The 25,603-nt window shown below is 48.3% G+C and overlaps 3 protein-coding genes across 5 annotated transcripts in view; 2 read left to right on the top strand and 1 right to left on the bottom strand.

Annotated features, from left to right (window-relative positions):
- Positions 1 to 12,689, bottom strand: part of LOC310756716 (uncharacterized protein) — a 68,921-nt gene extending 56,232 nt beyond the window's left edge. For 2 of the 3 annotated variants that reach the window (XR_014544965.1, XM_083601333.1), the window contains exons 1-3: positions 4,896 to 4,944; positions 1,648 to 2,578; positions 20 to 143 (exon numbers count right to left, since the gene is read on the bottom strand). Coding sequence is in view for 2 of the 3 variants with exons in the window: in XM_083601333.1 (XP_083457459.1) it covers positions 20 to 143; positions 1,648 to 2,355 (832 nt within the window). In the remaining variant the exon portion in view is untranslated. Of the gene's footprint in view, positions 1 to 19; positions 144 to 1,647; positions 2,579 to 4,895; positions 4,945 to 12,677 lie in introns of those variants that run through there. The other variant, XM_083601334.1, reaches the window with a different exon arrangement.
- The window catches only part of LOC310756746 (uncharacterized protein), a 1,375,527-nt gene that overhangs the window by 789,851 nt on the left and 560,073 nt on the right, over positions 1 to 25,603 (top strand). The gene's annotated exons all lie outside the window — the stretch shown is intronic.
- Positions 4,965 to 25,603, top strand: part of LOC310758180 (uncharacterized protein) — a 31,039-nt gene continuing 10,400 nt past the window's right edge. Inside the window, exons 1-5 of the mRNA XM_083604108.1 lie at positions 4,965 to 5,617; positions 8,143 to 9,119; positions 10,320 to 10,440; positions 15,370 to 16,916; positions 24,719 to 25,528. Of these exons, the coding sequence (XP_083460234.1) occupies positions 8,361 to 9,119; positions 10,320 to 10,440; positions 15,370 to 16,916; positions 24,719 to 25,528 (3,237 nt within the window). The 5' untranslated portion in view covers positions 4,965 to 5,617; positions 8,143 to 8,360. The remainder of the gene's footprint in view (positions 5,618 to 8,142; positions 9,120 to 10,319; positions 10,441 to 15,369; positions 16,917 to 24,718; positions 25,529 to 25,603) is intronic.

The following is a 25,603-nucleotide window of genomic DNA, read 5'->3' as shown; positions in this document are numbered from 1 at the left end:
GCCCTATCAGCACACCTACCCATGCAGCGGCCACCCCTGTTGCCCTCCTGCTTCACCTCTGCACCAGGCTGCTTCTCTCCTGTCTCTGAAGGAGCCTGATCAGCTTCAAGGGGATTCACAGGCATCTCCTGCTGGTAAAACCCCTGGGAAAAAAGAGAAGCGAGGATTTCCATCACAGGGCCAATGAGGACCTGGTGTTCAGAAGCATTGCTGCCTCCTCTATAAATACATCTTTTAAAAACTGATTTCATGGCCCCTCCAGACTGGTGTATTTGCACTTAAAGCACAGGACTCCCCCCCCCCCACACACACCCAGAATTCACCACCCCCTTACAGGGCTACAGTTCCCAGCACTCTTGACAAACTACAGCTCCCAGGATTCTTCAAGAGAAGTCCTGAACAGTGGTACCTCGGGTTACAGACGCTTTAGGTTACAAACGCTTCAGGTTACAGACTCCGCTAACCCAGGAACAGTACCTCGGGTTAAGAACTTTGCTTCAGGATGAGAACAGAAATCGCGCGGTGGTGGCACAGCGGCAGCGGGAGGCCCCATTAGCTAAAGTGGTGCTTCAGGTTAAGAACAGTTTCAGGTTAAGAACAAATTAAGTTCTTAACCCAAGGTACCACAGTACTTGAAACAGGAGTCTGATTGGATGAGCTTAAAAGGAATAACAACAACAACAATTTATTATTTACACCCCGCTCATCTGGCTGAGTTTCCCCAGCCATTCTGGGCGGCTTCCAATCGAGTGTTAAAAACAATACAGCATTAAATATTAAAAACTTCCCTAAACAGGGCTGCCTTCAGATATCTTTTAAAGATAAGATAGCTGCTTATTTCCTTGACATCTGATGGGAGAGCGTTCCACAGGGCGGACGCCACTACCAAGAAGGCCCTCTGCCTGGTTCCCTGTAACCTCACTTATCGCAATGAGGGAACCGTCGCAGGGATTCGAACCACCGACCTTCTGATCGGCGAGCCCAAGAGGCTCAGTAGTTTAGACCACAGAACCACCCGTAAGGCAAATTGTGTGTCACCGCCCTAATACCTTCCAGAGCACAAATCATCATGAATGCATAAGAAAAAGAGTTGCCGTATTTTTCGCTCCATAAGACGCACCTAGTTTTTAGAGGGGGAATGCAAGAAAAAAATTATTCTTTAAAGGGAGCGCTGAGCAGAGCCTGTATGCATCCCAGGCTCTGCTCAGTGCTCCCTTTCACGAGCCGCGTGGAGCGTGTGTGCGGCGCTTGCAGGCTTTTCCCCGAGGAGGGAGAAGGCCAGCCCATCACTGACAGGTTGCCCTTCTCCCTCCTCGGGGAAAAGCCCCCAAGAGCCGCACACAGGAGGTGGGGGAAGAGACAGAGCATGGCTAAGCCAGAAACTAGAACAGCAAGAAGGAGTGCAGCAATCCCTCTCGCTGTTCTGGCTTCTGGGATAGCTGCGCAGCCTGCATTCACTCCATAAGATGCACACACATTTCCCCTTACTTTTTAGGAGGGAAAAAGTGCATCTTACAGAGCGAAAAATACGGCAATTCTATGGGAAGTGATGGATCAGTGGAATAAAATACATCTGGGAGCAGCCAACTCTCCTTCGCTCTGTTTTTCCATTTTCTAAAGTCTTGTCCAGGACAGATCTGACCTCACCTGCTCCCCGCAACTCCCAGCTTCCCGTTGTCCCTGCAGGAAGCCCTCGGCCAGGGCCACCGCCCGGGCGCAGCTCTCGGGCCCTCCTCTCTTCACCCAGGTCTGGATCTCCGGCGGCAGGATGGCCAGGAACTGCTCCAGGATCAGCAGCTCCAGGATCTGCTCCTTGGTGTGCCTCTCCGGCTTCAGCCACCGGTGGCAAAGGAACCAGAGCTGGCTGCACACTTCCCGTGGTCCCTCGACCTCCTGGTAGCGGAAGTGGCGGAAGTTCAACCGCTGCGCCTCCATGGCGACGGCACCCTTTTCCGAGGGATCCCCCAAGGGGTCTGTGTAGCCCACCTCAGAGTCCAAGCAGCTGGAGGCTGGTTTGGCTTCCCCACCGTGGCCTGGTAGGAGTTGTATGGCCTGTTCTCTGCTTGGATCGGCCAGCCCATCCAAGGAAGGCAGGCAAGTCTTTGTGACGTCCCAAGGGGCAGGAAGCAGGAGTGGTGGGTTGCCCCATTTGGGTCTTCTGACCGCCTGCTCCCCACTGCAGCTGAGGAGGTCCTCTTTTTCCCCACGAAGGTCAGTGTGGTGGAGTTTGTGAGGCCCTTCCAACCTTGCTGCCGAATCCTGACCCTCTGGGTCCACCAGGGGCAGAGCCACATCCTCCGGCGCAGACTGGAAACAGAGGCCCAGGGTTGCCGACGCTTCCTGTTCCGTAGCCATTTTTGTGTTCGTCCCACCCAAAACCCACCAAGCAAAGATTCAGGCCTCTCTCAGTCCGCTATCAAAGTCCAAGCCTTCAGTCCTGCTGCAATTCCTCAGCGGAGTATGTCAACGAAACTGCTTCATCCTGGGGAACGCCGGGCAAGCTCCCCATTCAGACGAAGCAGAGGGCATCTTCGGGAGTTGGTGGTTTTCCAGATGACTGACAGCAGGGCACTTTTCTCTAACAATAATAATAATAATAATAATAATAATAATAATAATAATAATAAAATTTTATTTAAACCCCGCCCTTCCCGGTTCAGAAAACAAATTTAAAACACTTAATTGATGCTACAAAAAAACAGCATAAAATACGGTATAAAATGTGAAAAACAATAAAATCAAAAATCAATTTAGGGGGGAAATCCATCCAATAAACATTAGATGATCACCAGGGCTAGCTGGCTAAATTAGTCCTATTTGGGCCAGCAAGGAGACCAGGGGAGAATTAGCTGTGGGATCTCAGAGCGGGTAATCTTCATAAAAAGGGGAGGGGGAGGGAAGGAAGGGGAATAAAAGATGAGGCTAAGTTCAAATTGAAAGCCAGGCGGAATAGCTCTGTCTCACAGGCCCTGCTGAAGGAAGTTAAATCTTGCAGGGCCCTGGTCTCGTGGGACAGAGCATTCCACCAGGTTGGAGCCATCACTGAGAAGGCCCTGGCCCTGGTGGAGGATAATCTGACTTCCTTAGGGCCCGTGACCTCTAAACTATGATTATTCATGGACCTTTAGGTCCTCTGTGGGGCAGACCAGGAGAGGAGGAAGACAAGAATGTGGAAGGGGAGAGACAGGTAAGGCTGTATCAGCAGAAGTATTGTGTCCAGATCAAGGGAAGTTCCGTATTTTTCGCTCTATAGAACGCACTTTTCCCCCTCCAAAAATGAAGGGGAAATGTGTGTGCGTCCTATGGAGCGAATGCAGGCTTCAGGAAGCTATCCGCAAGCCTGCGGAGCCCGGATAGCTGCCTGCAGCCCGAAGCCCGGGGAGCGCAGCACCAGCCCCACAAGCTCCTGCTCTTGAACGCACCTTGAACACACCTTGTTTTTGAGGGGGAGAACAAGAAAAAAAACTTTTTTTCCTGTTCTCCCCCTCCTAAGGTCCGGTGCGTCCTATGGTCGGTGCGTCCTATAGAGCAAAAAATACGGTGATAGTACCACTCTGTTCTGCCTTAGTCAGACCACACTCAGAATACTGTGTCCAATTCTGAGCACCACAGTTTAAGAACGATATTGAGAAGCTGGAATGTGTGCAGAGGAAGGCAACCAAGATGATCAAGGGTCTGGAAACTAAGCCTTATGAGGAGCGCTTGAAGGAGCTGGGTAGGTTTAGCCTAGAAAAGACGAGACTGAGAAAAGATATGAGAGCCATCTTCAAATATCTTAAGAGCTGTCACATGGAAGAGAGAGCATGTTTGTCTTCTGCTCTGGAAGGTAGGACTCGAACCCATGGCTTCAAGCTCCAAGAAAGGAGATTTCGACTAAACATTAGGAAGAGCTTTCTGACAGCAAGAGCTGTTTGGACAGTGGAACGGTCTCCCTCAGGAGGTAGTGGACTCTCCTTCCTTGGAGGTTTTTAAGCAGAGGTCAGGTGGCCACCTGTCATGGATGCTTTAGCTGAGATTCCTGCATTGCAGGGGGTTGGAATAGATGACCTTTGGAGTCCCTTCCAACTCAAGATTCTATGATTTTAAGGCTGGAAATGAAATATTTTGGTGCATCTCTGAAACTGAGTGCCAAAGAGATGGCAAAACTTACAGGAAGAATTAGAAACCAGGAAGAGGAGGTCTTTAATAAAGAATGGGGAAAGTTTATAATTTTTTTGAAAAGCTATTGTAAACAACTACATACATCGGCAGGATTGACAGAAAACTTGCAGTAAAAATTTGAACTAGGCAAAGGATTTATTAAAAATAAGAGTTATGATAGAGATGAATAAGGGAAAATCATTACATTAAGATCCACAATGGGGGGGTGTCAGAAGGTATTATATATTTATGTATTTTATTCATTTGCTTATGTAAAATAGAAAATGCAAAAACAAAATTTATACATAAAAAGAAACTGAGTGCCAAAGTGTGAACGGGGGGGGGGGAGGGGAGCATGATCTGCGGCATGCAATATTTCTCTCCCTGCAATGAAAGGATTCATCTCCCGACTCCTGCATGTCAAAGGTCTGTTAAAAGGAGAAAGCGAGACCCCTCCCCCTCTCCTACCGCTATGGGTCCCCAGATGTTGTTGGACTACAACTCCCATCATCCCTGAGCTCTGGCCTTGCTAGCTAGGGGTGATGGGAGTTGTAGTTCAGCAACATCTGGGGACCCACAGGTTGAGAAAGGCTGGCTTAGTTGGTAACCCTTTCCCCCCTAAAAAAATAAAGGCACAGGAGCCCTGCCCCCATGATGCATCTTCAGCCTGGCTCAAAGGGACTAGCGCCTTTAGCTGATGCTCCTCCCCTGCTTCTCCCCTTTGATCCCTCTCTCCCTGCGCAAAAGGCTCTCACCTCTGCTGCTCCTTGCAGCCATGCAGAATGTGCAGCTTCCTCTCCATCAGACAGGAAAGGAAAGGGCCCTCCCCACCCCCAAAAAAACCTGCTTGGTCCTCTCTAGCACCCGGAACTCTATTGATCCCGGCTCTTAAAGGGGCCATTCACACGAGCTGTCGCTCCGCTCTAGCGCAATGGGTGATGGAGGGAGCGGGGCGAGTAGCATAGCTGTCAACCTTTCCCTTTCCTTGCGAGGAACCCTATTCGGAATAAGGGAATTTCCCTTGGGAAAAGGGAAACGTTGACAGCTATGGCAAGGAGGGGGTCAGGACTGGGTGACCCTGTCCCTGGTCTCGGCTTTGTTGGGTGCACAAGCAGGATTAATTTTTGCTAGGGATCAAGAAATTCCTGAGCACAGAAAGAAAATGTGTGAAGTAACCATTTAAGTGGGAAAAGAAAAAAAAAACCAGCAACGGCGGTGATGTAACACAGCATCTGAGCACGTGCAGAAAGCCGTGCAATCGAGCGAGGCAACAAGGAACAAGACCCGGTGCTGAAAACAGCTGAGATTTACTCGAGTAAACATGGATGGACAGGACTGGGCTACGAGAGAAATATTGTCAATTGCAACCTTTTCAAGTTCAAAGCCCCCTGGAAGTATTTTTGTTTTTAAGGGGACTTAATATCTGCAAAGACATAAACAGAGGATTGCCCTGTGAGAAAGATATCCACAGCAGAAGGTAAGCAACAGCAACAATAATAGCAACACTGAATTGATGTAGATGTGAGAGAATATTTTTAGGTGTATGTTTTTAAATGTTAATCACTTGGAGACTTTTAAATGTTATTGTTTATTATTAAAATGTATTAGTCATTTGCTACCAAAAGGTATCCAAGCGACTAGCATTTATAAACATATACATAAATACAGTATTATTTTTATTCTTCTTCTTCTTCTTCTTCTTATTATTATTATTACTGTTTTATTACCCGTCCTTGGCCAGCAGGTCCCAGAGTGGGTTATAGCAATTTAAAATTCAGAATTTGATCATTTTTATTAATTTTCCAATAAAAAACATCCAATTAACATATGCAATCATAATCCAATTAAAATAAAACACACACACACACACACACACACACACACACACAATTTGGATTATAATTTGGTCTTTTTTTAAAAATTCAGAATTTAAATGAGCCAAACCAAATTCCAGACTTCCAGGAACAGGGTGGGCCCTTGGGGATAGGACATATGACATGCTTACCGTATGAGCCAAGCCAAAGGGTTGAACAGATCGAGCAGAGCTTCCTAGCAAGGCCAAAAATGAATGGAAAAAGGAATATATGCAGCTGTGTGCAGCAGCGAGGAAAGCGGCTGCATTAGCAGAAAGGCAAGAAGGCTGTGAGTTGAGCAAGGCTTGTGGTAGAAGGTGAACTGCAGTTTTTAACCGTTTTGATCCCATTGCCAGGAGGGGCAGGAGAGAGAGGCGGGCAGCCAGGTTGGGGGGGGGTGTGTGTGTGTCTCAATTATTAGTACTATTTTGATGTTAAAAATAGATGCAGGAGCTCCCTGACTCCAGCTGTCAAATTCTCTCTTGAGAGTGCTCTAGACCACCTGTTTATGGAGCACCCACCCTGCTCAGTTTTGCAGGGAGGTTATTATTAGTAACAACAACATTTGGGCATTTGTTCTGATCTGCTTGCAGGGAGGGTGGTTGGTTCAAAGCAAGTGTCGTGCCATACTTTCCTGTGCGTTTTCCCCATCGCTTACAGCAGAAAAGTCTGGTCTTTTGGAGAAGGGTTTTTTGTTGTGCCAGACCTCCCAGTCAGCTTTGTACAGCTGGAATAATAATAATAATAATAATAATAATAATAATAATAATAATAATAATTTTATTTATACCCCGCCCTTCCCGGTTCAGAAAACTGGGCTCAGGGCGGCTAACAACAAATTTAAAACACTTAATTGATGCTACAAAAAACAGCATAAAATACGGTATCAAAAATCGATTTAGGGGGGAAATCCATACAATAAACATTAGATGATCACCAGGGCTAGCTGGCTAAATTAGTCCTATTTGGGCCAGCGAGGAGACCAGGGGAGAATTAGCTGTGGGATCCCAGAGCGGGTAATCTTCATAAAAAGGAGAGGGAGAGGGAAGGAAGGGGAATAAAAGATCAGGCTAAGTTCAAATTGAAAGCCAGGCGGAATAGTTTTGTCGTACAGGCCCTGTGGAAGGAAGTTAAATCCTGCAGGGCCCTGGTCTCCTGGGACAGAGCATTCCAGCAGGTCGGAGCCATCACTGAGAAGGCCCTGGCCCTGGTGGAGGATAATCTGACTTCCCTAGGGCCCGGGAATTGGCTGATACGTGATTGAAATCATCCCACAAATACAGTAAGCCCACAATTTACGCAGGAATTACGTTCCGGGGATTGCGCCTAAAGCCCAAATTGTGTATAGTCAAAACACCTTGGGTTCAATGGCGGATGGAAGTGACAAAACTCGTTTTTACCAGACACCAGTCCCCTTTTAATTTTTATATATATATATTTTTGCCAAGTGTGTAAAGCCGAATTTTATGCAAATTGTAGGCTTACTGTAGTTACAGTCTAGAGTGCCCAGATTTAGAAATTCTGCTGCCCCCTGCTTAATAAATAAGGGTTGATGGAGGAGCAATATTTGGAAGGCCAGAAGTTCCCCTCACGGCAAGCGAAGGATGTCAGCTGGACTCTAAATAAGAAATGATGTGGCACTGTGAGGAAATGAAGATGATAATATGTTCGGAAGAGGAGCAGGAAACCTGATTTTAAGAAATTGTATTAAATTAATTTAAATTGATGTGTAATAATTTGGAAAATTAATAAAAATAATTTGCGGAAAAAGAAGTTCCTCACACCTGCCATAATAAATAGACAATTTTTTGTTAAATAGGCCTTCGATTGTTGAGTAAGCAGCTTTTGGAAACTGCATGTACAGAGCCTTTTTTCTTTCATGTGTTCCCCCTCATTCCATTCCAAGGGCCTTCTCGGTGGTGGCACCCTCCCTGTGGAACACCCTCCCAGCAGATGTCAAGGAAATAAACAACTATCTTGACTTTTAGAAGACATCTGAAGGCAGTCCTGTTTAGAGAAGTTTTTAATTTTTGATCTTTTATTGTGTTTTTAATATCCTGTTGAAAGCCGCCCAGAGTGGCTGGGGAGGCCCAACCAGATGGGCGGGGTATAAGTAATAAATTTTTCTTATTCTTATTGTTTTCCTTAGGTAGCTTCCATTCAACCACAAGCGCATTCGACGCAGCAGCTTCAGCTTGCTGAGAGGACTCGACAAACTCTGCATAACTGCCTTGTTGCAAAACATTGCGGATGGATTGGAAACCAAAGACTAGTTTCGCCTGCTATGTACGCCATGAAGAAAATGGGAACCGGAGGGTGAAAGGGCAGAGATAGCTTTAGACGAAGTGGGGACCAGCCCAAGACAAAATGGCTGCCAAGCAGGAAACACCCTTGGGCTCCTCTTCCCAGACTCCTGTAGAGCGGAAAACACTGCCAAGAAGGAAAATGGAGACTGGAGGCTCAAAGGACTTCAACTTCAGGGAGAGTTTGGAGGAAACGAGCCTTTCTCAGGTCAACGGGGGTGAATTTCGAAACCGAGGGCAGGTCAAAGAGGAGCCGGACGAGGGGTTGGCGCAGCACTGGGAAGCCCAGTGGCAAGAGTTCCTGAAGACGGTGGAGTCACCTCACTTGCAGTGGGCGAACCCGCAGTTGGAGGAAGCGCCCAGCATGGCCATGGGCACCCAAGCACACATGGCTTCCTCGGAGGGCTGGTCCAGACGAGAAACTCTGATCCCGCCGAGCCTTGACGGGCAGAAGACCTGTGGCTTCTTGGAAGCCGCCGCCATGGCAGATGCTGCACAGGTGAAGGAAGAGAACTTGGACAATATCCCGGACAGCGGGGATGTGTCCCGGCAGTGCTTTAGGCAACTGCGCTGCCGGGAAGGGGACGGGCCGCGCATGGTTTGCGCCCGACTGTCCTTCCTTTGCCGCCAGTGGCTGAAGCCGGAAAGGCACTCGAAGGAGCAGATCCTGGACTTGGTGGTCCTGGAGCAGCTCCTGAACATCCTGTCCCCGGAGATGCAGAGCTGGGTCAGGGATCGCGGCGCAAAGACCTGCGCCCAGGCGGTGGCCCTGGCCGAGGACTTCCTGCTAGGGCAGGAAGAGGATGGAAAGCTAGAGGAACGAGTGAGTGTGTTAGTTTCATTTAACGTGGTTACCTCAAAGATCTTCTCACCCCTTATATACTCAGTCATGGACCCTCCAAGTGCATAGCTGTCAACGTTTCCCTTTTTTAAAGGGAAATTCCCTTATTCCAAATAGGATTCCTCACAAGAAAAGGGAAAAGTTGACAGCTATGTGGACCAAGTGTTACTATTTCCCAGGGACAGCCCCGGATTTACAGAAGTCGTCACGGTTTCTGATTTGATCTCAGAATGTCCCACTTTTCTTTAGGATGTCTCTACATTCATTAGAGAGATGTTGGAGTTATGCGATCCCTGAGCCAAGGAGATAAGTAATTTTACAACCTTTAGAAGACATCTGAAGGCAGCCCTGTATAGGGAAGTTTTTTTATGTTGTATGTTTCATTACATTTTTATTTTTTATTTTATATAATTTTTCTTTGATTTTCTGTTTCACAATTTTAGATACTCATTTAAACATCCTTACAATATCAACGACTTCCCTTGTTTTTCCATGGTTCATTTTGCATACCATAAATCCCAGCATATTTTACATAAACAAAGCCATTCAGTATTCCATTCTGACATCCATCAAAACTTATTTACACTGTTGAATTTATCTTAACGCTGCCACGTTTTCAGGTGCACACAATTTCCCCCCATATATTCAATAAACATTTTCCAATCTTCTTTAAACGTATGTTCTTCTTGTTCTCTTATTCTATATGTTAAGTCTGCAAGCTGCGCATATTCCATCAGCTTAAGTTGCCATTCTTCTTTTGTTGGGACCTCGCTCGTTTTCCATTTTTGGGTTAACAAAACACAGGCGCAGTAGTGGAATGAATAAACAAACAAACAAACAAACAAACAAACAAACAAATAGACAAAACATTACATTTTTATATATGTTGGAAGCCGCCCAGAGTGGCTAGGGCAACCCAGTCAGATGGGTGGAGTATTATTATTATTATTACTGTATTATTATTATTATTATTAGCCCCTTGTCCTGATCCCTGTATCCAGCAGTGATCCAGAAACAGGGTCATAGGCTTCAGGAGAACCAGAGCTTTATGGCTGAGTGGAGATTTGAACCCTGGTCTCCCACATCTTGGTCCAACACTCTAACCACTGCACTACACTGCACTGCCTCTCATTGCATGTAAATTTGCTTGGTATATAAGGCAGCATCTTCTCTCTGTTACAGTACAGAGGGCTAGTCAGGAAGGGCGAATCCCTGAATTCCCCCCAAGAAGAGCTGACTCCATCGGATGTGGGCCTCTCTGGGCAGAGCAAGCAGGAGTGCGTCAAGGCCAACGAGATAGTCAGTAAGTATTGTTGTTACTTGAGAGTCCGGAGGAATAATAATAATAATAATAATAAATTTTATTTATATCCCGCCCTCCCCAGCCGAAGCCGGGCTCAGGGCAGCTAACAACACTAAAATACAGTAGTGCAACATTATAAAAACATTATAAAAATTAATTAAAATCAAAATTGATGGCAACCATAAACTAAAGTTTTGTAAAGATTGCCAAAGGAGGGAGTCAGGCTGCGCCCTGACCAAAGGCCTGGTGGAACAGCTCTGTCTTGCAGGCCCTGCGAAAAGATGTCAAGTCCCGCAGGGCCCTTGTCTCTTGTGACAGAGCGTTCCACCAGGTTGGAGCCGCAGCCGAAAAAGCCCTGGCTCTAGTTGAGGCCAGCCTAACCTCTCTGTGGCCTGGGACCTTCAAGATGTTTTTATTTGAAGACAGTAAGTTCCTCTGTGGGGCATACCAGGAGAGGCGGTCCCGTAGGTACGAGGGTCCTAGGCCGTATAGGGCTTTGAAGGTTAAAACCAGCACCTTAAACCTGATCCTGTACTCCACCGGGAACCAGTGCAGCTGGTATAGCACCGGATGAATGTGATCTCGCAGCAAAGACCCCGCAAGGAGTCTCGCTGCGGCATTCTGCACCCGCTGGAGTTTCTGGGTCAGTCTCAAGGGCAGCCCCACGTAGAGCGAGTTACAATAATCCAGTCTGGAGGTGACCGTCGCGTGGATCACAGTGGCTAGGTCAGGGCGAGAGAGGTAAGGAGCCAACTGCTTAGCTTGGCGGAGATGAAAAAATGCCGCCTTTGTTATAGCTGCAATCTGCGCCTCCATGGAGAGGGAGGTATCGAAGATTACACCCAAACTCTTAACGGACGGTGCTGGCACTAATTGCACCCCCGCAAGAGATGGGAGTTGCCCCCTCAATCCCATATCGCTCCGTCCCAGCCAGAGGACCTCTGTCTTCGAAGGATTTAACTTCAACCGGCTCCCACGTAACCATCCAGCCACAGCTTCCAAGCATCTGATCAGTGTGTCTGGGGCCGAGTCAGGATGGCCATCCATCAACAGATAGAGTTGGGTGTCATCGGCATACTGATGGCAGCCCAGCCCAAAACTCCGGACAAGCTGGGCGAGGGGGCGCATAAAGATGTTGAAAAGCATTGGGGAGAGTATCGCACCCTGAGGCACTCCACACACCAAGGAGTGGCGCGATGACAATTCCCCCCCAAGCGCCACCCTCTGTCCCCGACCAGAGAGAAACGAGCGCAGCCATTGAAGGACTGTGCCCTGGATCCCCACGTTGGCAAGGCGGTGGTCCAGGAGTTCGTGATCGACCATGTCGAAGGCTGCTGACAAGTCTAGAAGAATCAGCAGCCCCGACCTGCCTCGATCCAGCTGTCTACGAAGATCATCTGTTAGGGCAACCAGAGCCGTTTCGGTCCCATGACCAGCGCGGAAGCCGGACTGGAATGGATCCAGAGCCGATGTTTCATCCAGAAACCTACCAAGCTGTTCAGCAACCGCTCTCTCAAGTGGGTATCAGATCGCTTTTAGATTGTTTGCTGACCTAACTCTCAGATCACCATGAATGAGCTTTGTTGCTGTAGAAATAGTACTAGTCAGAATAATAGGTAATAATTACAGCTGGCTTCAGAAGTGCTGGGATGGATCATTTTGGTTCTTGCTGCTTCAGAACAAAGATGGATCGGGTCACGACCTGTTCTTTCCAGCATCTTATTAGCTACAGCAACCTACCAGTCAGCAACCGTTCCTTAAAGAGAGATTGTCTCTTGATAAAGAGCTCCCATTCAGCTGTCACGTGTATTGTGCAAAAAGGATCTACAGTCGTATCCTGGAAGTCGAACGGAATCCATTCCGGAAGTCCGTTCGACTTCCAAAACGTTCAAAAGCCAAAGCGCGGCTTCTGATTGGCTGCAGGAAGCTCTTGCAGAAAATCGGAAGCCGCTGAAGCCCCATTGGACGTTCGGCTTCCAAAAATAGTTTGCAAATCAGAACAATCACTTCCAAGTTTGTGACATTTGGGAGCCAAAACGTTCGAGAATTAAGCTGTTCGAAAACCAAGGTACGACTGTACTTATTTTAAGAATATGTTTTCCCTATTGTCAGAGCTGCCCGAGGTCCCAGCTCACAAAGGACCAACGCCGCTTCGTTGTTAAGTAAGGAAGTCTTTATTGAAGTTCAGTTTCACTTCCAGAGTCGCAGCGTGCAGCTCTACGTCTCAAACTTCAGACCGCTGATGCTCCGTCTGAGTCTCCTCCCCCCAGACACCAGTTTAAGACTCTAGCCTTACTCCACCTCTTCCTCTGCTCCTTCCGCCTCTGGTTCCGCCTGTCCGTCGGGGTCTCGCCCTTTCTAGACTCTTCTGACGCTGAATCCCCTGAGCCTTCCCCCTCCCTCCGGCGGGCTTTAGGAGCTGGTTCCCAATCCGGGTCTCCTGCTGTCCCTCGCGCCTGTACATTTGAACTTGGCGCGCGCGCCCAGCCAGCAACTTTCCTCCTGACCGTTTCACTGCTGCTGTCACTGCTTCCCCCTTCGGGGAGGCTAGCTGCAACTGACCTCCCCTCCATTCCCCCACTCTCCGATGGAGGCGTGGTCAGCCCTGACTCATCTCCTCTCCCCGCTGGAGGAGACGCTGGCCCTGACACATGTGACTCTTCCCCCCCACTACGCTCTGGTGGGGAAACTGGTCCTGATCCCCTGCTGCTGCTTTGGGGTTCCCCGCTGGCTCCTTGTTTCTGGTGCGTCCCCCCTGGGACCCCCCTTGCCCTGACCATCGGCGCCCCCTTCTGGGAATCTTCTGATTCGCTGGAGAAGCTCATGGAATCTCTCGGGTCACTGTCATACTCCCCTACGCTGCCCTCGGATTCTTCCCCTTCGCTCTCCATTTCCTCTCTCCCCAGTGCTCCTGCTCCTGAGTCCCTGACACCTATATTGAAATTGAAATACTTTATTGTCACTTGTACAACTTGTATACAGTGAGATTACACCAGCACCCCCCACTCAGCTCTCTTAGTCTTAATTCCCCTCATTTACTGATACACACCCACCAAACCCAAAAATCAGTTGCCCTGTTGTTATCTTTTCATTCAGCAGCCTAACAGCCCATGGATAGAAGCTGTTCTTTACCCTGTTGGTGCGACTAATCATGCTTCTATATCTTCTGCCTGAGGGCAGGAGATCAAGAAAGTGCCAGCCAGGGTGTGAATCATCCCTGAGAATTTTCCTCACTCTCCTGAGGCAACATTCTTCCACTATTTCATCCAGCGGATTCACGGAACAGCCCATAATATTTTGTGCTGTATTCACCACCCTCTGTAGGCACTTCTTAACAGTTGATGTCAAACCAGCATACCACACCGTGATGCAGTATGAAAGGACACTTTCTATTGTTGACCGGTAGGAGGAGATCATCAAATGTTGATTGACATCATTCTTCTGCAATACTCTGAGGAGATGGAGTCTCTGCTGGGCTTTCTTAACCACCTGGGTTGTATTTATTTTCCAAGTAAGGTCTTCACTGAGATAAACTCCTAGGAATTTAAAGGAAGACATTCTCTCCACACAGCCCTCCCCGATGTACAGCGGGGCTAGTTCTCCTCTCTTAAAACACACTCTCAAGTGACCAGGGATGATGAGAATCTGACATCATATGGCTATTAGCCATGAGGGCTATCTTTGTTTGTTCAAAATATTTCAAGACTGCTTGATGAAAAAAGGCTCCCTGAGCCTAGGGCACAGGTAAAATTAGATATAAAGTACAGCTGAAATCCACAGTCTAATTAAAAACAACTAGTCACAAAGCCATTGCTATTATTCCTCCACTTTCATAGGCCTCGGAATACCAGTTGTGGGAATCTCAAGATCCTGCTTGTAGGCTTCCCATTGGGTTGGCCACTGTGAGAAGGGGATCACAGAGTTGGAAGGGGCCCTGAGGATCATCTAGTCCAACCCCCTACAATGCAGGAATTGTTGGGAATCTGAATACGTGCAGCTACTCACACAGAGTCAATTAGGGTTTGGCAGACAGCCAAGGCAATGTGAAGGAGTAAGTCTGCCTGGTGATACAGAGGCATGGAGACAGCTCTATGATTGGTCAAGCTCTCTCATGGGAACAATGATTAATGGCCTACTAACTGGAATGTGTTAGTATGAGTTCAGGAGTTGTGAGTCGTGTAAGAGAGAGCTAGCTAAAGATCCGTGTTTTGTTCTGTTCCTGTAAATAGTCCACTGTATATAATAGACACCTAACTACAAGTTCCTGGTTCCTGCTTCATCCATCCTGTCTGCAGCCAAGTTGCCAATTGCTTTCGTGAACTCTATGTTTACTCTGCTGGTCTGGCTAAGGTCCTGCAACTAGTCAGAAAGTTACGAAACACCAATAGGTTTTGCCAGTAGGAATCACAGGTTGAACCTGCAACCTTGGCATTATCAGCACTGCTCTCTATCCAACTGAGCTATCCAAGATGCTGGACTCAATGGGCCTTTGACCTGATCCCACAAAGCTCTTCGTAAAATACCGTATTTTTCGCTCTATAAGACGCACCAGACCACAAGACGCACCTAGTTTTTGGAGGAGGAAAACAAGAAAAAAAAAATTCTGAATCTCAGAAGCCAGAACAACAAGAGGGATTGCTGTGCAGCGAAAGCAGTGATCCCTCTTGCTGTTCTGGCTTCTGGGATAGCTGTGCAGCCTGCATTCGCTCCATAAGACGCACACACATTTCCCCTTACTTTTTAGGAGGGAAAAAGTGAGTCTTATAGAACAAAAAATATGGTATATTTTAAGACTACATAAGCTATTTTGTTTTCTTTTTGTTAAGTATTACCCTTCCTGAGTCTGGAGGCTGTGGGTGAGCTATCTCTACATTAAATTACACTTTTTAAGAACCTTTCCTGTTGTGTGGTTCTTTTTCTTCCTTGCAGGAAACGATTGTTCCTCTGCCACAGCAACGCTACATGAAAACGAAGAGGAAAACGGTGTCCTTGGATTTTTCGATCGAGTGGAACCATCTAGGCCGGCAGCGGGGAAAGGAGAAGCCAGCCTTACCCAGTGCATGGATCATCACAGTACATTTGAGAGTCTGTCCAGGCCTGAGAGCTGGAGAGGAGACAGCCAAGAGAGTGAAGCAGACCTCCGCAAGAGCTTCAATGAAACCATGGCCTGGCAGGAGACTCCAGCAGGTGAGAGACAAAAGACTTGCAAAATTTGTGGGAAAAGGTTCAGCTGGAGGACTGATCTCATCAAGCACAAGAGGACTCACACGGGAGAAAAACCTTACAAATGTTTGGATTGTGAGAAGTGTTTCAGCCAGATATCGGACCTTAACATCCACAAGAGAATCCACACGGGAGAAAAACCCTTTAAGTGCTCTCACTGTGGGAAAAGTTTCAGCAGGAGCACAAACCTTATTGTGCATGAGAGAATGCACACAGGAGAGAAGCCCTATAAATGCTCCTACTGCGAGAAAACCTTCTGCGCCGGCTCACAGCTTATTAGTCATCAGAGAATCCACACAGGAGACAAGCCCTATAAGTGTTTTGAGTGTGGGAGAACCTTTAGTTGGAGCGCCACTTTTCGAAGACACCAGAGAATCCACACGGGTGAGAAACCATATAAGTGCTTGGAATGCGGCAAAAGTTTCAGTTTCAAGTCTGTCCTTATTGCTCACGAGAGAACCCACACGGGAGATAAGCCCCATAAGTGCTCCGAATGTGGGAAAAGCTTTAGTCAGAGGGCTCACCTTAGTAGTCACCAGAGAATCCACACTGGAGAGAAACCTTTTCAGTGTTCACAGTGTGGAAAAAGTTTCGGTCTGAGGTCAGTTCTGATTGCCCACGAAAATACCCACATTTTAGAGAAGCCGCACAAGTGTTCAGATTGCGGGAAAAGTTTCAGCAACAAATCCCAGCTCACGAATCATCAGAGGCTGCACACGGGAGATAAACCTTATAAATGTTTTGTCTGTGGGAAAACATTCAACTTGAGCTCCCTCCTTACTGGACATTTGAGAACCCACACCGGAGAAAAACCGTATAAATGTTCACACTGTGAGAAGTGCTTTGGTGGCAGATCAACTCTTGTGGCGCATGAGAGGACCCACACGGGAGAGAAGCCGCACAGATGCTCGGATTGTGGGAAAACCTTCAGCCAGAAGACGAATCTCAACAGTCATCAGAGAATCCACACTGGAGAGAAGCCTCATAAATGCCTGGACTGCGGGAAGGGCTTCAGTCAGAAATCGCACCTCCTTAATCACCAGAGGGACCACACGGGAGAGAAACCATTCAAATGTGCGTGCTGCGATAAATGCTTTGGTGCCAAGTCCACCCTCGTGGCGCACGAGAGGATCCACACGGGAGAGAAGCCACATGAATGCAAAGACTGCGGTAGAAGCTTCATTCGGAAAGCGCACCTTGCCAGACATGAGCGAACCCACGGTGCTGGCAAAGCATTATTGGTGCTCAGTCAGTAGAAAGGTTTCTGGGTGGCCAGAGATCATCAGTGAAAAGAAACCCACCCTTGTAAATACAGTGGTACCTTGGGTTAAGTACTTAATTCATTCCAGACGGCTGTACTTAACCTGAAACTGTTCTTAACCTGAAGCACCACTTTCGCTAATGGGGCCTGAAGCGTATGTAACCCGAGGTACCACTGTAAACTATATAATTTTTGCTGCAGGAACAAAGACGAACTTTGTTAACGGCCTCATCCCATCCACATGTAATTTTGGAATAAATCCCAGAGAGATTGGGGGGTGGTATATCCGAGTGACATGCCTAGATTTCGCTGCATGCATTATGTCATCATTTCTGGGAACTTGTTTAGGGATTGTTTTGTGCTTTTTTGGGGGGAGGAAGGAGCCGTAACTCAGCAGTAGAGCACTGAACGTAGTGGTCAGTCCCTGATGTCTCCATTTTAAAGAAAGGATCTGGTAAGCAGGAACCAACTCTGTACAAGAGGGGCCTACAACAAGCATTGCAGTGCGGAAAATGCTCTGTCCAAAAGCCAAGCCTCTCCATTCCATTCCACCTCTCCAGTTTCCAGGATTTCACTGCTACCAGTCAGCATTCCGTGGCAACTGAGCATGCTCAGTCCTTAGTGGGATTTCATTCCATAGTCTCAGTTCCCAGATTTTCCTCCACCCCACATCCCACAACAGTCTCGACAGCATTCCGTGGCCACTGAGCATGCTCAGTCTTTATTGGGATGTTTTGGAGGGCTTCCCAACACCCCTTAATATTTTGGTTGTTGTTTTTTTTAAAAAAAACACTACCGTATTTTTCTGTGTGTAAGACAATGTTTTTTTTTCCTTTTAAAAAAATAGGCAGTGGGCGGGTGAGCTTTTGGTGGCGGCAACCTCCCCCCCAAAAAAGCTCAAGAAATATTGATTTATTAATTTTGTGTTCAAAAAAATATGGGTCGTCTTATACATGGGGGCGTCTTATACAGTGATTCCCCCCCAAAAATATAAATAAATAAAATAAAATAAAATAAATGTTATGGGGTACTCTCATTTTGACTCGAGAAAATCACCATTTTATAAGTTCAGATCTGGGAAAATAAATACAGTAAATGGACAAAAGTACAAAGATTTACAAAATGTTTAGGGGAACCAGGCAGAAGGTCGGCAGTTTGAATCCCTGCGATGGGGTTAGCTCCCGTTGCTCAGTCCCAGCTCCTGCCCACCTAGCAGTTCGAAAGGACGTCAAAGTGCAAGTAGATAAATAGGTACCGCTCCGGCGGGAAGGTAAACGGCGTTTCCATGCGCTGCTCTGGTTCGCCAGAAGCGGCTTAGTCATGCTAGCCACATGACCCGGAAGCTGTACGCCGGCTCCCTCGGCCAGTAAAGCGAAATCAGCGCCGCAACCCCAGAGTCGGCCACGACTGGACCTAACAGTCAGGGGTCCCTTTACCTTTACCCCATTAAAATGAAATGGATTTAATGTTTTGACATCGCATCGTTGGTGTCTGTTTATAATGGAACGTAACTTGGGTGTATTTGAGTCGCATGAGCAAAGGACAAATGGGTCCCTGCCCCATTTTTAAGACTCTGGATGTATGTTTGGGGGGATGCAATAAAGAGAAGAGGCTCCATAAGTAGGGGAACCAGTGTGATTTTTATTTCCCGGCAGGGCTCTTCACGACTATATGGAAGTCACATATTCATTCAATTAAAGCGCTTTTTTTCTCCAGCACAGAAATTAAATTGCAGGAAAAGCTTTGCTTCAAGGTTGAGGAACCTGAGGAATGCAGCTCTCTGGACCTCTCCCCCAGGCCACAATTCCTCGCTGGCTCTGCTCCACATAGTCCTTGATAATTTCGCCTGTCTGGAACGAGTCCTTGAACTCTGAGCATGCCTCTTGCTTGCCTGGAGAGGAGATAGAGGCTTGTATGTGAGAGCATGTGCAGAAACTAGCCTAACATTAAAACCCAGCAAGAGCCTGGCTGCAGGATCAGGCCAATAGCCCGTCTAGTCCAGCATTCTTCCCCCGCCCCAGTGGCTAATCAGATGCCTCCGTGGGAAGCAAGCACCCCCATCGTTCAGCCCGGACACTGAGGTCCTCCTCCAAGGGCCTTCTGGCAGTTCCTTCCCTGCGAGAAGCAAGGTTACAGGGAACCAGGCAGAGGGCCTTCTCGGTAGTGGTGCCTGCCTGTGGAATGCCATCCCACCAGATGTCAAGGAAATAAAAAGCTATCTGACTTTTGGAAGACATCTGAAGGCAGCCCTGTTTAGGGAAGTTTTTAGTGGTTGATGTTTTATTGTATTTTTAATATTTTGTGGGGAGCTGCCCAGAGTGGCTGGGGAAACCCAGCCAGATGGGCGGGGTATAAATAAATTGTTGTTGTTGTTTAGTCGTTTAGTCGTGTCTGACTCTTCATGACCCCCTGGACCAGAGCATGCCAGGCACTCCACTGCCTCCCGCAGTTTGGTCAGACTCATGTTGGTAGCTTCGAGAACACTGTCCCACCATCTCGTCCTCTGTCCTCCCCTTCTCCTTGCGCCCTCCATCTTTCCCAACATCAGAGTCTTTTCCAGGGAGTCTCCTCTTCTCATGAGGTGGCCAAAGAATTGGATCCTCAGCTTCAGGATCTGTCCTTCCAGTGAGCACTCAGGGCTGATTTCCTTCAGAATGGATAGGTTTGATCTTCTTGCAGCCCACGGGACTCTCAAGAGTCTCCTCCAGCACCATAATTCAAAAGCATCAATTCTTCGGCGATCAGCCTTCTTTATGGTCCAGCTCTCACTTCCGTACATCACTACTGGGAAAACCATAGCTTTAACTATACAGACCTTTGCTGGCAAGGTGATGTCTCTCCTTTTTAAGATGCTGTCTAGGTTTTCTCCCAAGAAGCAGGCGTCTTTTAATTTCCTGGCTGCTGTCACCATATGTAGTGATCATGGAGCCTAATAAAGTAAAATCTCTCACTGCGTCCATTTCTACCCCTTCTATTTGCCAGGAGGTGATGGGACCTGTGGCCGTGATCTTCGTTTTTTTTGATGTTGAGCTTCAGACCATATTTTGCGCTCTCCTCTTTCACCCTCATTAAAAGTTTCTTTAATTCCTCCTCACTTTCTGCCATCAAGGTTGTGTCATCTGCATATCTGATATGTACCACAGATATGTTTGCTTGCTTATATATCTTCCTACAATCCTCCTGAAAGACTCCACACATTTCTACGAGGTTTTGGGTGAGATAATAAGCCGCACGCCCATCGCACGCAGCTCTTCCGCGTGGCTCTCTAAGGGTTAAGGAGAAGGAGCTGCGGCTCCTAGAGGGGCCCAGGAAGAACGTGTCTGGGGAAAGGGGTCGAGAGAGAAAAAACGCCAAAGTTCCTTCCTGTTTGAATTGCCTTCAGCGGCGGATGAATGGAGGAAAGAGCCGAGCGAAGAAAAGCGGCTTGCGATGTAGAGGGGAGGAGGGTGAGTACGCAGCGGTGGAGGGAACGCAGGCGGGAGCCAGCCTCTCCTCTCTGGGGGTTCTGCGCTTTCTGACAGCTGGATGGCAGGCAGAAATCCAACAGGGGAAGCTTTTATCTCTTTCTTTTTCTTCTTTCCCCCTGCTCCCTTGGCGTTCAAGTTTCTCCCTGCAAAATCAGCCGCTGAAGCCAGGGAATAAAAGGGAAAAGCGCCAAGAACAAAGAAGCCACTAAGGCATTTAAACACTTAAGCAAAGTATTATTATTATTATTATTATTATTATTAATGATAATAATAAATGCAAATCTATTACTTATACCCCGCCCATCTGGCTGGGCCTCCCCAGTCACTCTGGGCGGCTCCCAACAGAATAGGAAAAACACAATAAAACATCAAACATTAAAAAAACTTCCCTAAAAGAGAACGTCACTTTGCTGTTAAGCAAACGGAGGCGCAAGCGGGGTTGGCCCGGTCCAAACCGAGGAAAGGACTCCCACGAGGGGGTTTCAGCAGGGTAGAGCTTTGCCCGAAATTTTGTTGCTGTGCACTTATCTTCCAAAATGAAAGGTTGAACTCCAGTTTGGAGGTCTGGTTTGGGGGGGCCCAGCTATTTTTTCTGTGTCCCCGATTTTGATAGCAGTGGGATGTGTACGTGTATGTAAGCATGTGTTTTATATATTGCTCTCTCATGGCCACCAAGCCTTAAAAGGAGATCGGTCACATTCAGGCAAGATAAGGCTACCAGTGGTTGCTAGCCACAATGGTGATCCTCGACCTGTGCCCCTGAATAACAGCTGCTGGAATTCAGAAGCGTGGATAGTGTGGCTGTTGCCCTCAGGTCCCACTTGTGGGTTTCCCATTGGGGCATCTGGTTAGCCTCTGTGAAAGCTGGATTTGGGGCCTGATCCTGCAGGGCTGCTCTTACAGTGTTCACCCATCAGCTGAGGAGTGGGACTATGTCAAGCATCCCCAAACTCGGCCCTCCAGATGTTATGGGACTACAGTTCCCATCATCCCTAGCTAACTGGACCAGTGGTCAGGGGTGATGGGAATTATAGTTCCAAAACATCTGGAGGGCCGAGTTTGGGGATGCCTGGACTATGTGCAAGTGTGGAATATGCAACCCCAGATGGTGGCCAGGGTTAATCAGCCTTTCAGGCCCCCTCCCCAAAGGTCTGCCAACCATGATGACTCTCCTCTTTTGGCAAATTGGCACCCGTTCCCAAGGTCACACCCGCACCATACTGTTTATCTGGTGAGCCAGTGAGCATCACTGCACACCATGCCAAATCCTGACCAATGCACCAACATTCATTGGATTCCGATCAAGGTTTGATTTTGTTGTAGCAGCCCAGTGGAATAGAGATGTTGACCTTTTCCGTCTCGGTGAAGTCAGACCACTGCGTTAGCAGTACCAAAGTAACCTCTCTGGGGTTCAAGTCTGGGCAGTGTGTCTGGAGGTCCTGGGCTGCCCAGACGACAAGACTCCCCTCTCAGCCTCGCTGATGTGGTCCAAAGGAAAGCAGAGCAACACATTTGATACCAGCTGGGCTGCAGGAGTTGCAGGACAGAGGTGTACAGTCATACCTCTTGTTACGTTTGCTTCAGGTTAAATTGTTTCAGTACTGGAAAGGGTTACTTCCGGGTTTCACTGCTTGCACATGCACAGACGCTCAAAATGACGTCATGCGCAGAAGCGGTGAATCACGACACGTGCAGATGCGGCTTGCGTTCTGCTCATGTTGAAGAAGTACCACTGTACAAGACACCATCCAACTGTCTTAGGAACTCCACTCCGGATTTGTGTAGTGTCTACTCCTGAGCCTTTTCTTTTCCCGAAGATATCCTTCAAGGCAGTGGAGGCTTACGATCTGAGTTTCCCTTCTCCTAGATGGGCTTCCTTCCTGGTTGGACAATCCCCATCTGCCCCTCACTTCCCTCTACAGCACATGCAGAAACTTCCTTCTTGACCACTGGACCCATGATTAGTCTCGTTCTCTCAATCCACCGGAGCCTGTCTGCGCATGCAGGGAAAGTTCCTAAGTCACTAAGGGTTTGAGGCCCATCGGCTGCCCTCACCTGGTTTAGATGGCTATTCGAAGCCATTTCCTGGGATTGTGGCCGCTGTCGCATGCTGACAGCTTCTAGGAGCCACAGGTGAGAGCTGAGTGCAGGTGGGGACCAGAGGTGCACAAACTGCCCCAGAAGGAGCACAGTGTGTCCCCCACCAGAGATATTACCCCTCTCCTGAAGCTTGCACAACAGGGAAAACCCCATAGACTATTGAATGTAATACAGGTGGTTCTAAACCGAGGGTGAGGTGAGATCAGGCCCTGCCAGGAAGGCTTAATGTGGGCTTCTCTGTCTGGCCCTTGGCTCTCCCCAGGCCACACTTCTCACTGGCCATGTTCTGAACCTCCCATCTGGAATGTGCCACAAAATTGGGAAAATGCCTCTCGCTTTCCTGGATGGCAGGCGAGTGTGTAGGTGTCAAAATCTCTGGGTTCTTGCATGGCTGGAATGTGCCCTGATCTTCAAAGGAAAGAGTCGCCTCCTTTGCCACACCCATTTTTTTACTTTGGCCACGCCCACTTCTGTCATGGTAGGACCCCTTTCCCGGAAGGCTGCCTGTCTGTCAGAGAATGTGAAACCTCAGTCTGGAGATAATAATAGCAAATAAAAGATGGTTCCCTATTGCTGCTGCTCTAATCCAAGGTTTCCTAGCGTGGCGCTGAGCTGCAATTCCGCCACGTTTCCAAGACATTTGCGCTGTTCCAAACAAGAATATTGATTTGGCAATGAAGCAAATGAACCAGAGATTGCCCAGGGCTCCCAAGGTTCTGGCAAAATGTTTCTAGCAACTCTGGCAGGCGTGGAGCAGCAGGAAATTTGTGCAGGCTTTGCCTTGGCTATTGTGATGGGATGTTGAGCTGCTTGTGCGTAAAGTTCCTAGTCCCTCAGTGTTTGGCTAAGTCCACAAACCACTGTCTGTAACGGAACGCCATAAGCATGGCTCCGTCAGTCGCTGGCAGAATCCGACAGTGGGCGTTTACGGAATTTCTTCCAGCATAACAGCTCCTTAACGGAAACACGTCTTCTGGACTCTCTACGTGACAGTTTCCGGCGAGGAGTGGGTGTCCCTATAGGAGGTCCTGAAACCTCCTCGCTGTTCTCGCTGGAATTGTCTCTGAGCCATTCTTCTGACTCGCTTTCCCTTGGAGCTCTTTCTCGCCCCCTGCTGGTTCCCTCCTCCGCTGATAAGTCTCTCTCAACCTCTGGGAGCCCCTCCACCACCTGTTCTTCCGATGACAGTTCCCTGACAGCTATCCTTTCTCTTTTCCTTGGCATTCCGAAGAGTTTCTGCCTCGCATTGTGGAGACAGAGTTAGTGGCCGTTCATAGCCATACCTTCCATGAACTTGCCTGATTTCTTTTTGTAGCCATAAAGCATCATTGGGAGCGGATAACATAGTTTAACTCTATTCTTTTGCCTGTTCCGAATCTCCCAAACTCCTTCTTCACATGTCTGCAATTTCTGGTATTGTGAGAGAGAGAAATCTCTTTCTATCCACTTTTATAGAATTGCAGAATTGGAAGGGATCCCAAGGGTCATCTAGTCCAGCCCCCTGCAATGCAGGAATCTCAGCTAAAGCATCCATGACAAATGGGTATTCATCCTCTGCTTAAAAAACTTCCAAGGAAGGAGAGTCCACAACCGTGCATAATTTTATACTCCTCTGACATCTCCCATGCCCAGAATCTAATTTGAAGTTTATATAGAGATCTATACATTTATAAGGTTTTTAAAATCCTGCCTTGCCACTTTTTAAAATCAGCATCAGGTGTGAAAGAACCTGTGACCCTCCAACTGATGCTGAATTCGAACTCCCATCGTCCCTAGCTACTGGCCGTGTTTGCCAGGGCTGATAGGATTTAAAGTTCAGCAACATCTGGAGGACCAAAAGCTCCCCACTCCTGATCTGTATCCTGTCCAATATCCTCTTTGCCTGGCCTACTTCACAGGGTTGTGGCGAGGACAAAATGGAGAGGGGAAGAGCCATGTCACTGCCTTGAGCTTTTTGGAAGAAAGGAGGGATATAAATGCAAGATCATATTAGTTATTCTAATTTCTGGTTTACTTCTCTCCCATCCCAGAGAGAGCCTTTCCCGCACATCTGGAACGTCTACCTAGCTAAACGTTAGCCAAGAAGAAGCTCTCATTCATCTCTGCTGCCTGCTGAATGACACCCATCCACCTTAATATGGCAAACTGGATCTAAGGAGAGGCTGGATATTTGTTCCGACTTTCAGCGAGGAAGTGAGAAGTCCTCTGGGATAAAGAGGGAGACTGAACTCGGATGAGGCCATTCGGGGCCCGAGACAAGATGGCCGTCAGGGAAGGGACACAGTCTGGCTTTGGCCTGAGGTTTCACGCAGAGCTTGAGCAAGGAGTCCCCCAGCAGATCAAAATGGAGGAGGAGGATACCTCGGATTCCACCTCGGGGGAAGGGTTGGAAGAAACCCCTTACATCATCCAGGCTGGAAGCATCCGCAAATTCCTGCAGAGGCCTCCCGGAGACCAGGAAACTGGCAATGGGCTGCTTTGGGAAACCCAGTGGCAGGACTTTCTGAAGACCCTGGAATACCCACCACAGATCCTCGAGGAACCCACCCCGTGGGACAACACCAAGTCTTTCCTGGCCTCCTTTGAGCAAGTGGCAGAAGCGTGCCGGTGGCCCCGAGATGACTGGATGGTCCATCTTCTGCCAGCCCTCAGCGGGGAAGCGGAGCAGATCTTCAGCAACCTGGACACCAGAGACAGGATTAACTACGACAAGGTCAAGGCGGCCATCTTGCGTGGGGATGCCATCATCAGGGAGAGGCAGCGCCAGAACTTCCGCCGCTTCTGCTACCAGGAGGCCGAGGGGCCAAGAGGCGTTTACGGGCGGCTCCAGCAGCTGTGCGGTCAGTGGCTGAAGGTGGAGAGGCACTCCAAGGAGCAGATCCTGGAGCTGCTGATCCTGGAGCAGTTCCTCAGCATCCTGCCGCCCGAGATGCAGAGCTGGGTTGGGGAACATGGGCCGGAGACCTGCTCCCAGGCGGTGGCCCTGGCCGAGGACTTCCTGCAGAGGGCATATGCTGGAGAGAGTTGGGAAGAGCAGGTGAGAGTCTAGATTTTCCAGCTTGGCCATAAGCTTCTCTCTTCAAGGTTACACCCCTGCTCTCGAACAGCAATG

This window comes from Podarcis filfolensis (genome assembly GCF_964270895.1).
Source record: "Podarcis filfolensis genome assembly, chromosome: 2".
NCBI lineage: Eukaryota > Metazoa > Chordata > Lepidosauria > Squamata > Lacertidae > Podarcis > Podarcis filfolensis.
This window is presented reverse-complemented; position numbering and strand designations above follow the sequence as displayed.